The sequence below is a fragment of the Tympanuchus pallidicinctus genome, unplaced genomic scaffold (assembly GCF_026119805.1).
Source record: "Tympanuchus pallidicinctus isolate F22 unplaced genomic scaffold, pur_lepc_1.0 scaffold6, whole genome shotgun sequence".
NCBI classification, from domain to species: domain Eukaryota; kingdom Metazoa; phylum Chordata; class Aves; order Galliformes; family Phasianidae; genus Tympanuchus; species Tympanuchus pallidicinctus.
Genome location: NW_026294780.1, coordinates 8,151,546 through 8,165,009, shown reverse-complemented (window position 1 = coordinate 8,165,009; position 13,464 = coordinate 8,151,546). Strand labels below are relative to the sequence as shown.

The following is a 13,464-nucleotide window of genomic DNA, read 5'->3' as shown; positions in this document are numbered from 1 at the left end:
TTCAAACCTACTGCCTCTATTTTGAGCAAAATGTTCAGGTTTACAATTAATATTTGCCTTTCTGCTTCATGCAGCCACTGGGCTTTCCAGATATGGCAGCTCTACATAAACAGATAAAACCTGACTGAGAATGCTTCTGGCAAAATTAAGAAACATTGACTGTGTCATTTATTTTCTATGGGCATCTTTCAGAGTTGCAGGGAAGGTTACATAATATGCTGCACACTGTAATAACCTTGTACCAGGAAACAAATATCAACAATACATAACAATGGCTGTGAAATCTTCATCACGAAAGTACAGACCTGAGGCCATAAAGCACCGTTCCATCTGGATGAAGGCGAATCATTCGGTTCTTCACAGTAACACCGTGCACAAATGATTTCTTGTCATTTAAGAAGTAGGTGTCAGGCACCCAGAGTTGATCTGCCACTCGATTATCAAGCGTCAGGTTGAGAGGTATGCCAGCATATGCCAGTCTCTTATCTCTCCAGTACTGTTGAAAATACATAGTCAAAGTGTAATCCTGGTAAGAAGAAACAGAAGTACCAATAAATAGTCAATAATTCGTGGCACAACTAGAAGAAAAAGTATTTTTCTGTCACTTGTTTACTTCACTGCTGCTTTATTTTTTATATATGTATATATAAAAAAGCTTAATCAAAATGTTAAATATTCCTATCAGCTATTAAATGATTCTAATAATTCAAGTGTCACTGTGGTCCAAGAAAGATTTTCAAAACCTTAAGAAATGCAGCTCTTACTGTTATCTTTTGTCTTTTTCCTCCTTTTTTTTCATGCAGTCCTAAAAATTACCTAAAAGTGATTATTCTGTGAAATGATAAGCAATGTAACGTAAAAATACTATAGTTTTCCCTATTTTCAAAACTGATAGATGAACTGAAAAACCCTAGAAGTATTTGAAAACAACATTCAAAATCATATTCTAAAAACTGGTTGTCAAGTTGTTGCTTGTGTATGTGCTTTTGTGAGAGACTGCATCTGGCAGGCACATAGAGCTTTGCTCACCAACAGCCGACATACATACCATAATACATACCAATGTCAGTGTTTGGTTTTCATAACTTTGCCCCCTAGAGGTCTATGGGGTCAGCTGTAAGCTGTGATCGCTAAGCCAACTTAATATCCAAAACATGGATATAGGAACCTAAACGATTCAGCCTGAAAATATCAGGTTTTTTTTCAGAATATGCTAACTTGCTTAGGTCATGTCATGATAACGCTTTAGACAATATGCCTCACTCAGGCTACTATCAAAACGTATAAAGGTGCATGGGAGTGCTTCCAAGTTCAATGTCAGCAAAGATGAAAATCACATGAAACAGCCAGATTTCCTGTTTGAAACGAAAAAGCTTTGTTTTCTTTCCCACATGGTTTTCAAGGTGTGGAAGAACATTTTCATTTTTACATAGCCTTGTTTAAGCAAGAAATAAAAGAAATGTACAACTAAACATAATACACTGCATATGGAAATTAATGTTTGAAATCAAAGAAAACACTGCTCTTAAGTCTAATAATATTGCTGTATTTAACAATGATAGAAACGGGACAGTAAGTACAGGTCATTAAAACTCTGATTTTCAAATTAGAGAAGTGCTTTAAATGAAAAAACTCTTCCCAAAACACTGAGAAATTTATGCCATCTCCAAACACATTTAAATATTTAGCAGCAGGTGTGCAAACCACAGGATACCTGCATTTGCATCTGGTTCTACAAGCTGCTGATACAAAAGCCCTCAGGCTTGCTGCTTGTTTGGGAAAAGGCTGCTTGGAGTTTTTAAGTACAACTGTTGGGAACAGACCATTCCTGTAATGGGTCTCATGTGGAGACAACCCAACTTTAGGCAGTGATTCAACTCTGTTTCCCTCAGCCCCTAAAGCTTCTTCTTGAAAGCAAATGAAACTCCAGCACACCTTTCGCTCTCAGAGACTTTGCACTGTTTATTCAGTGATTCATTCTCTCTAATGGGGTAGCTGCTATAGCTTTAAGAAATCAATTTTAATTGCTTAGCAAATAAATCATTATAGTTATCAAGGGCAAGCTGTTCCTATTTTAACAAACCTTTGAAAAGAAAGGACCAGCAATGGGAGAAAGCAGCCCACATGCAATTGTGTGAATGGGAGCTCATCCTTTAAAACCCAGATCTGAGATGACTGCCCAGGAGTATGTGTGGCAGTTCTTGTTGGAGGCTCTCTGCAATGGGACTCACTGTCAGCGCACATCAACCAAGCAGCACTCCTTGTGCCTGCCCTGCTCCATTAGGAGGAGCTCAGTTCCATGCAACCAGCTTGTTGATGCTGATGTACTGGAATGAGCATCCTCCACCAGTTTCATTTGGGCTTAATTAAAGCTTGTTTCTATTAACATTCTGAATTTGCTGTGTGTTTGAGTTTTGTAACGTTTGCAGTCTGATATCAAGAAAGCTGTAGACATAAAGCTCACTACGTATAAATGTGCAAAATGCATGACAGAAATAAAGAAATAAGCTGTCCCCATATGTTATTGAAAGGAGTGAACCTAGATGGCACTAAAATGTGACAGAAGCAGTACATTTGTACACAGGAGAGTTTTGGGCTAAGTTCCTTTTTCCTTTGAAAAAAACAATACATGCTAACAGCTAATGAATGGATCAATTAACTAAGTAAAATATGTGCAATAATATAAGCAATGACATTCCCTCATTTTATTTATTTAACCGAAGTTTACTGTGTCAGGGAACAACAGAGAAAGGAGTTTACAAATTGAATAAGAGCCATGCTTGTTCACCATTACTCTTGTTCTGATAGCTTATAGCTACAAAAGCAGCAGCAGCAAACATATTAGAACAGCGTTGAAACTTTCTGGTTGCACAAACAACTATAAAGATCCTCAGGGCAGCTCTACCAAAGGTACTACTGGAATCTAAGTGTATTAAAACCTACAAGGATGTCATTCTTTGACTAGCCAATTTATGAGGTTCTGTACCCACAAAAGAAATTTTCTCTTTTTTCTGCACTCCAGATGAAAATGATGAAATGGTTTGAACATGGACTGGAAAAAAAATGCAGGTAACATTTTTCAGGTAAAATGAGAAAATGGATTTTTACTCCTAGGTAAGTAGCCCAAAAAGTTTATTTAGGATCACCTTCCTTCAGGGATGCTTAGGATGACTACCCCTGATATAGTGGTCAAGAAGGTAGATGTCTGAAGTCAGAAGAGATTAATCCCACCACAGCTTCTGTCAAAGATGATACAGACATTCCACCTTTACGAAATTCTAACTACTGCATAGAGCAGCAGTCAATTTCCTCAACTGCAAAGGCCTTCATAAATCATATTTTTTTCCCTACGATACCATAACACATTCAAGGTCCACCTTTCCCCCTCTCCAGTTCTTCATACTAATAGATAAGTCAGGTCAAGAATGATAATAACAAACAACAACAAAAAAATAACGTTCAAAAGCCCTGACAGAAGAATGAACACAATGCTTCTGAAGCACATGAAAGATTTTGGTTTACATATTAGCAAGAAATTCTTTACCAATAGGGCAGTGAGACCCTGGCACAGCTGCCCAGAGAAGCCAAAGGCGCTCGAGACCAGGCTTGATGGGGCACTGGGCAACCTGAGCTGATGGGGGGCAGCCCTGCCTATGGCAGGGGTTGGGGCTGGGTGGACTTTAAAGTCTCATCCAGCTCAAACCATTCTGTGTCTCTATGAAATGTCTTCAAAATGGGTAAAGCTTGACTGCACAGGCAACAAGAGACTTATTTTACATATTCAAAGACCATGGACCATCTACTGCAGTCATGTCAGTAATGTAAGGAAATACAGATACATTGTTGTTCTTTCAACACAGTTTCCCTTGGGAAAAACAAAAGAAAAAACTCAAATAGCAGATAATTCTTGGAAAAAAATTCAGACAGAATGGTAAAGAGGCATCCAGCACAATTTAAATAGATCATAATATAGCTATTTTTCATAAGCATTATCTATTATTTCCAAATGAGCAAGAATTACATACAAATGTTATAAAAGTTAACTACGTTCAAACAAATGTTTAAGTCTTTCCTGCATTACAGTTGTCAGATTGAACATAACTTGTATGAAGTACGACTATGACTTGACTCACTTCAGACAGGCAGAAACATTGTACTGTACTCCAGAACAGCACCTTACTGCACTTGCCACTAATTGACCACTAATACTAATACAATGCAATATTAAAAACAAACCTGTTTGTGTACCATCACAGTGTTGCCTACCTTTAGCTTCTCTGTCCTCCACTCAATAAAAAAGGAAAGAAAAAAATTTAAGCGTAGTTTGTTCATCAAAATAAAATTAAAAGCATTTTAACAGAAATAGGTATCCAAAATTGATGATCACTGTTTACAGTTTGCTATGCATTCAGAATGTAAAAGTTATCCATTAGCTGTAAAAATGTTTTTTCAAAATGACTGCTCAATAGAACACTATAATTAATAATTATGATGGAATACTATAAATATGTCAGTTAATCAAAATAAATTATTCATTCAGAATAAATGTATTGAAAATTACTAGAAACATAAAAAGGAGTTATCCAAAGTGTATTCAATTTCTTGAGAATACAGTCCTACATACACTTGATAATGCAAATTTCTGTCTTAGATTTGCATTTGGATATAAATTCACATTGTTCTCTTGACCAATAGACACTGTAATTATTAACATCAGCTAATACACGATTATTTTTTGGCTGAGCTAAATAAATACTCATTCAGTGGATAAAAAGATGTAAGAAAATCCATGCCTTAGCTTCCATGTAAGTAAAAATTACCTTCCTTTATGTTCCAAAAATTAGATATGGCCACTGCAATATAAGGAGCTATTTTAGAAGCACTGATGATTGAGTTGCTTTCTTTCCAATAAGTCCGAAGTGAATTGCAAACCCAAACTCATGAATCCTATGCATGACAACACAGCTGTAAATCTGTTCCTCCACTACACACAGAAAAGACCTGAGAAATAGTTCATGCACACGTTAATTCAGTTACACATTATTCAGTTAAACACGAATAATAAAGACATTCAGAATGGCTAGCCTTAAGAAGTCAGAACTTACCAGCAATACTATTCAAGTGTCTGAGCTCATCACTTACATGTTTTTTCTGAGAATTCAAAATGTTCTAAAAGGTTCAACAATATTCACACTATAGAAAAACACTATCCATTATATTTTACCCATTGACAATTTGATTAAGTTCTTTACAGAGAGAGTGGTGGGGTGCTGGAACAGGCTGCCCAGAGAGGCTGTGGATGCCCCGTCCCTGGAGGTGTTCAAGACCAGGTTGGATGGGGCCCTGGGCAGCCTAGTTAGTATTAAATGGAGGTTGGTGGCCCTGCATGTGGCAGGAGGGTTGGAGATTCATGATCCTTGAGGTCCCTTCCAACCCCGATCATTCTGTGATTCTGTGATTTTCCCAATACAAAAATACTGTATATAACTTTGTCAGTTGTCACTGAATGCCTATTGCTTTGCAAAGCCTTTTACAAAAGAACTTTCTGGTCAGAACCTTGTACGAGACTGGTGTTAGTAGCTTATGAGAACTCGAGTGAAGGAGATGGACACATGCACACAGACACATGCACACATACCCTCTGTTGCCAAAACATCTTCTAACATTTTGTAGTCTCCCTGTTATGTTTAAGATTCATCTCACCTATGAGATCCTGATTCAGAATTCTGTCCAACACCACTTGGAAACTCTACAATAACGACAGGTTACAAACATGGCACATTTTCTCTACAATGTGGATAAAATATTCTTCTGTTCAGAAAGTACAGTGTTAAGGAATCTGTTACACTAATTTCACTTTGATCCTCTGTATACCCATGTTATATTCATATCCTTTATACGAAGTGACCATTATTTTTTCACATTTCTACTGAAGCACAGGGAGTTATAGATAGGTATAGGAAATATTTAGCCTTGAAGAGCCTATTTGATGCTTCAAAATGTAGTTGTCCAAAGAAATAAATGACAATCCGCATCACTCTTGTCCTTTCCCAGCCTTTGGCACAAGAGTTCCCATCTCCAAAGAACCGGTTCCCCCACCGAGCATCTCTTGGCGCTCTGAGAAGGTTGCCATACCAACCAGCACTGGGCTTTCTGCACACATGGTTGACATAGCAACCAGCCCCAGCAGCATTCTCCCCTGCTTTCTGGTGTGAAGTGGTGGTCACTATCAGAGAGGAGAAGCTTCTGGGCAGGAAGAAAGGGAGTAATCAGGCAACGTTCACCTATGGCTGCCTCATAGCGTGTTCCTGCTGCAGCCATGGGAGCTTACCCTTCAAAAGCTGGACATTGGCTTCTTCCTTTATGTGTGCCTCTGAACACAGTAAGTTTTTGGGGATGCCATCCTAATCTTGGGATGCTCTTTTTATCCAGACATCAGAGCACACTAGCTGCTCTGTGAGCAAGGACTTGGCTAGAACTTTGGCAGGCAAATACGGAGACAGAAATAATGCAAATATTTCAGACCAAGGACATAAGACAGGACAAGATGACAAGAAAGCTATCTAATTCTTCACAGGTAGGGGGAAGAGTACTTAGAATATTCTTTCTCTGATTCAGAGTATTGTAGGTCTTGACACCAGAGACTTTTAAGTAACCAGGAGCTTCTATTCCCAAAGGGCTGATCAAAGGAAAGATAACGTACACAAAAAATTTACACATTGGGGATATAATGCCTTCCAATATGCTGGCAGAAAGCTAGCTAAAAGAAGCATACTATACCCTTCCAGAGCTGCCCAAGACTGTGTGGAAAACTGCAGTCAAAACCCACTTGATAATGGACAGATGAAACATAAAAATCACCACCTGATGGAGTTCTCAAAATAAATAAATAAATAAATAAATTGTTTATGTTATACACTCAAAAGATAACAAAAAATGAGATTAATTAATAATATATACACTCTAAAAAAACCCAATCACTCATCAGAAAGAAAAAAATAAAACTAGGCTTAGTGGAATACTGAATCTGTTTCATGCAGAACCAATTTATTTATTTTAGAGCTGACAGGACCTCAAGAAAACAGGTACATTTAATTGCACTAATTGAAATCCTGCTAACAACCTACAGGGAGGAAAAAAATCAACCTCTATCAGCTGTCAGCTGGTTCCCACGATTGAAGCAGCTGACCTTACAAAGATGGGAACTGACAGGTAATGGAGTGTTCCTCCTACACAGTCACGGGATGTGCCACCACTGAGTTACAGAACTGAGCTAGAGCCCTAAAATCTTAGAGCTATGGGATTTCTTGCCAGCTATGAGATAGGAGCAGAGATTAGAAATTTGGGATCTGTTTGGTACTCATTTCAGAGAATGTCATGCTTCTATGTTATTCTTTCCAGAAATACGTCGCATTATAGCCCTCTTTGAGATTACCTGAAATATCAGTAAAAATCTGAAGGAAAAGTGAAATAAAGAAAGCTCTACACATTGACGCTACTTGTCATATTTCTTCACTGCTTTCTGTTTACATCTAATTCCGTTAGTGTCAGTAAGGTGTCCCAGGACAGCAGTTTACCAGCTACCTCCATAGTTGTACGTACACAATTGCATTTATGGTCACAGTATTCAAAACACATAACTCTGTGCCATTCTTATTTGCTATCACAAAACATGAAAACCATCTAAAATCATCTTCAGTGAAAGCCATATTTCAGACTGAAAATTCTGCAGTCTTTTTTCCACTACAGAATTATCAAAAGACCTTTTTATAGAAACTTCAGAACTTGTGTACTATTTTTTTAATCACCCAAGAGTTAAGAAATAAAACAACACTATATTTAGAAATCGAGGGCTAAGGAAAACATGCACTTGAATGAAAACTGAAATACATGTCTGTTCTCATCCACACTTTTTGCTTAAAAAAAGGAATATTTACTCCAAAACATCTTAAATTTTCTCACCTCCAAATCTATTTATTTTCTGACTTGGGAACCAGCCAGTCTCACTGGTGCTAAAGCATCAAGGCTGATGCCCAAGTTTCTACTTGCTGTCTGTGATTATCTGAGCCATCAAATATTCTTAAAGGAAATCCTGTTCAAGAAAGGCAGTGTGAACAAAATGCCATTTGAGAAAGCAAGTGAGAATCTACTGGCCATCAAATGATTTTACAATGCGTAACTTGAAACATTCTCCATGTACATAGCAGTACTGCAGTACATGCTGTGTGGCTGTGCTGGGCTCAGAGGGGACACACAGACTTCGCTGTCCCCAGCCTGCCCAGACCCCCAATATTAAACCAGGGCCACCAGCCGCTGCCCCAGGATGGCCACAACAGGGCTGGGCTGCAACTCTTGAAGGCCTGTTCTACCTGTTCCTGTCCCATCCTGACCTTGGCCTGACTCTCTCTCTGGGGGCTGCTCAGTGCTGAAGCCGCCGTGCTGCATTCAACTATCTGCTCCGGCTCATGGGGGCTGTGGGACAGGTCCTGGCTGCCAGGGCAGACAAGGGGTGCTCAGTCTCCATTGGTCCATTCTGTCGGACCAATTACTTACATTCCAGCTTCCCTGACTTCATTATTTCACTCTATCAGTAATGTTAAGTCCAATTTCACATTCTGCAGTGATAAAATTGGGATGCACGGGAAGTCAAAAGGAAAACGATGCTTTTTCTAGAATCTCATTACTGAAGGTAGGGTAAACAGATCATGTGACAGCTGTACTCTTAAAACTTGTTAAAAAAAAAAAAGCAAAATAAATTAGTTTAAAAAAGACAAATGCTGTATCCAAAAAGAAATACTGCAAGCATACGTGATATTCAACCCCCACACAAACTTCTTGCTGTACAGATGCTTGTGAAAGAACTGGAAAAGAAAGCATACCCTGCCAGTGCCCTTTAAAAAATTAGGCTGAGAGATTTTAAAGGAAAATGGCTTGCTGAGGAGATGTTTCCCCTCCTGCATGTGATCTGAACACTCTGCAAAGAGCTGCTAATAGTTTTTGTAATTAGGGAAGCAAGATGTATCATTGCAGAAATAAGTAAGGAGGGTTTCAAGCTATGCTGTTGCCCAAATTCTGAAGCCACAAACAGAACAGTCTAAGCGATCAGCATGAAACGCATATTTAACGACTGATCTTCCAAATTTCCAGTTTTAATACCATGGCTTTTTAAAGCAGAATTCTCTGATGACAGCTGACACTCCCAGGGGTTTCTATCTACTTTGAACACTTAGAGCAAAACTGATCCTGCTGTGGATTGTATGTTGGTTACTTTCCTCTTCATCTATCTACAGTAAACATATTTTCCACAAGGCTATTTTCTGACAGCAGCACATATGTGCAATACAGGATATCTGCACAAAGGAACATTTGTGAATGCATTCTGCAGTGTTCACTTCAAGTGATTAAACACAGAAAGCCACTAGATGTGTACTGCAACTTTTCTCTTAATGTAGTACCAACTGAAAGAGCAGAAGTAGATATTCCTATTTTCCTGGAATCTTTGTGAAAATATTGAGAACTTTGTACTTGGTCTATATATTTCACTTACACATTTTTCTCTCACTAGACAGTTAATCTGCTGTTTGTTAACACTTTCCCTACAGAAAAATTACTTGCATACACTTGAGCTAAGTGGATGTGCTGATTTCAGTGACACTCCTCAAATGCAAAATAAGTCAAGTTATCAAACAGCTGGATTCTTCCTACCACAGGTACAGCCTATAAACACTGTTCAGTTACCTACCTAATTCATACGCCATTGTCAGATACCTTGGACACGGCAAAACACATTTAGGAGTCAAGAAATCATGTTCCCCATCGGCCTTTCAGTGACCAAAAGAAGTATTAGTAAGGTACATTATATGATGCTGCTTTCAGCCTGAGATTATTGTTCTGCAGAGCCCTTCTGTTAGAATAATCAGCCTCCTCAAATACGAATTATATTCTTGATCATCTATCTCTGCTCTTGTTTCAGCAGTGCTTTTTCATGCTGACAGTAGAATCAGTCTCTCAGACATCAGTGTGAGGATGAAAGGTTTAGACACAACTTTTAGAACAGACTAAGTCTGCATAGCTAAACAAAGTTCAGATAAAGCTGCTGGGACTATGAAATTGGAAGTCAAGAGAAGGGGGCTGAATTAAAATGCAGAAAAAAATCTAGCTTTGAGTGATGAATCATAAAGGGCTGAAATGATAAAATATTTATGTCCTTGAGATAGAAAGATGGTAAAACTCATATAGGACAAAAGTTGAGCTCATCTTAAACTCAGAAATACTATTTAATTATAGCATAGAAAAATAAGCAACCAGCAGCTACTGAAATGCTACAGTAAAATGAAGGAACTAGGATAACTGGTTGGAAGTGAGAATATTGATGTAATATGAACATCAGAGATTTAATAGAAGCAAGCAATTCATGAGAACACAACACAAAGCAAACTGTATAGGCAAGAAAAAGAAAGATACATTGATAAAGAAAACTTTGCATATATGATTTGTATGGATTAAAACTCCAGGCCTACAAAAGTAATAGAAATAAATTGCCGCTGCCTAATCAAGATGACAACGGTGTCAGTGAGGTGCAAAGAAAGATCTAAGAGGCAGTGAAAACACAAATTAGTAATTTAAAACTTCAGTCACCCTCACACAGACTGGATAAATGTCAGGTTGGAGTGTGATACAAGGCTAAATGATACCACTGGTGATTGATTCGTTGAAGTGTTTTTGGTGAAACTTGAAACAAAACAAGACTTGGTTGTGAGCAAAGCATAAATAATGTGTCAAAAAGCTGCTAGAGATTACTTATACCATAACCCTGATGGAATTGGGAAATGATCTTTTAAAACCAAGAGAAGTCTAAAGTTTTGTAAAAATAATATTTAATTTCAAAAAGTAAATCATACAAGAATTAAGAAACTTGTTTCCAAATTGAAGAAAAAGCTGTTTACAGTCATCATAACATGGGCCTCTGTATATAAAAAATTAATTTTAAGTAAAAAACAAAGAAAGATTGAAATTTCACGGCATAGTTGAGATTCAAAAGAACCTCTGCAGATCATCTAGTCCAGCCTCCAGTCTCCACGAGGGCCCTCTAGGTCACATATTTCTGAAGTCCAGGTAGACAACATCTACTGCTCTCTTCTCATCCGTACAGCCAGTTGTCCCATTACACAAGGTAAGTAGGTTGTTTAAACATGATTTCTCTTTTGAGAATCTATGCTGAGTACTCCTGACCACCTTCTTGATTTCCACATGCTTAGGGACGGCCTCCAGGATTGTTCCATCACCTTTCCAGAGATTGAGGTCCTTTTTGAAGACTGTGCTGACATTTGCTTTCTTCTAGTCCTTAGGCACTTATCCTGATTGCCATGACCTTTCAAAGATGAAAATAGCCTAGCAATGATGTCCAGCAGCTCTCTCAACACTCATGGATACATCCCACAAGAGCCATGGTCTTGTGGATGTCAAGTTTGCCTGAACAATCTCTAATGCAATCCTCCTCAACCAAGGAAAGTCTTTCGCTCTCCAGACTTTCTCCCCGGTCTCTGGTTTTCCTGAGGGCTGTCTTGGTAGGTGAAGACTGAAGCAAATACAACATTCCATATCTCCATATCTCCACCTTCTGTGCATCTGCTGCCGCTAGGATCCCTGCTCCACTAGTGGGCCCCCATTTTCCCTAGTTTTCCTCTTTATATTGATGTATTTGAAGAAACCCTTCTTGTTATCCTTGGCATCCCTACCTAGATTTAATTCCAAACAGGCGTTGTCCTTCCTCATCACTTGTCTGTTCCTATATTCACCCAAGCAGCCTATCTTTGATTCTACCTCTATAATTTTATTATAAGGGAGAAATGCATTTAAAAATATGAAGTCACATCTAAACGAGAAGAAACAAATAAAAAGATAAACAAAAACCAAACAAAATCCAAAAACAAGCCAAACCACAGTAATGATCTGCTAAGGGCTTATAAAAAAATCATCAAATGGTCCTTGTAGAACAACAAAGGCATGGATTAATGACCAGACAAAATACAAGAAACAAACATCAGAACGTAATATCAGTTTTCACAACAGCAGAGGTCACAAGCAGATCTGAATGAGGTTCTGTGCAGGGCTCCATTTCAGTCATTATCCTCATAAAAAGCACAGACAAGGGATGCACATTAAACTATTCATATTTGCTACAGTATTTCACAGAACAGTAAAAATGAAAGATGCAGAAGGATAGCAGCATTCTGAATGCTTGGTAATTATAAAGATAAAAATCAATACTGATGGAAAGTGAAGGAAATAGTGAAAAAAGTAATCCTAATTACAGAAGGAGTAGTAGCTTCTGAGTTAAGACCACTCCAGAAAAAAAAAAGTTGTGCTACCAATCAGCAGTTTTATGAAGAGATCAGTTCTACATTCTGTGAATTCAGAATAAGCAAAAAGGATATCAAGGCTGTTTGGAAAAGAAATTTTAAAAAAATCATTGTACCACAACTTTTTTGTGAATTTACATACTAAATACTGAATGCAGATATGATTCTCATCCCTAGCAGGGCAGAGCATAACAGTGTCTCAAGAACTGCCAGAAAGGATGATGAAAGGTTCAGAACATGTCCTACATAAAGACAGAACAAAACACAGAAGGACTTTTCTGCATGGAAATGAAGCAGCTAAGAAGTATATTGTAGATATCTGTACAAAGATCAATGTTGTGGAAGAGAACTGCAGAATTGCAGAATCACAGAATCACAGAATTTCAGCGGTTGGAAAGGATCTCAAGAGATCCAACTGAGTACAACTCCCCCAAAACTTCCACATTTGTGAAAAAAACAAAGAGAAGCAGAAGGAATTACCAGATGTTGAGTTCAAAACACGTGAAAGAATCCTTCTTTTCATACATATGCATGAAGTTGCGTGTGTTTAAACTGGGCAGCTCTTACCCACTACTTGACATCAGAAATATGCAGAGGTCTCAGAAACCCTTGAGCTGTTGTATAGTTTGATGCCAAGTGAATATCAAACACATACCACAATTTATTCTAGTCCTATTCTTCTACTCTTCTTAAGCCTTCACCGTTGGCAAGAGTTGGAAATAACACACCAGGATGAAATTTTGGTCCAAATCAACAACATGGCTTTATGTCCTTATCTTCCTGAAGTACTGTATTGAATCAGTTAGAATTCTGCTGCACTGTTTGTGAGCTGGTGTGATTGTCCCACGGTGTTAATAAGCACTGCTGTCAGGGCTGACAACTTGCTATTCCAGGGTGAATGGAAGTAGAAACTGTGACCTGGAACACTTACAAAATTCATTTTTCATTCAGCTGCATATGAAGATAGTTTTGTACATGAGATTTTTGCAAATAGCATAAATATGCCAATGTAGAATATTTAACTGCCTGTCAAAATTCGGAAATTATTAGAGTTGCTTCTTTAATGATGTTGAGTGATAGTTATGTTCATCTTAATTTGTCT

At 38.1% G+C, this 13,464-nt stretch overlaps 1 protein-coding gene across 4 annotated transcripts in view; it reads right to left on the bottom strand.

Annotated features, from left to right (window-relative positions):
• The window catches only part of GABRB3 (gamma-aminobutyric acid type A receptor subunit beta3), a 112,750-nt gene that overhangs the window by 31,264 nt on the left and 68,022 nt on the right, over positions 1-13,464 (bottom strand). For all 4 annotated transcript variants that reach the window (XM_052664657.1, XM_052664659.1, XM_052664656.1 and 1 more), the window contains one exon: positions 306-526. In XM_052664657.1, coding sequence (XP_052520617.1) covers positions 306-526 — 221 coding nt within the window. The remainder of the gene's footprint in view (positions 1-305; positions 527-13,464) is intronic.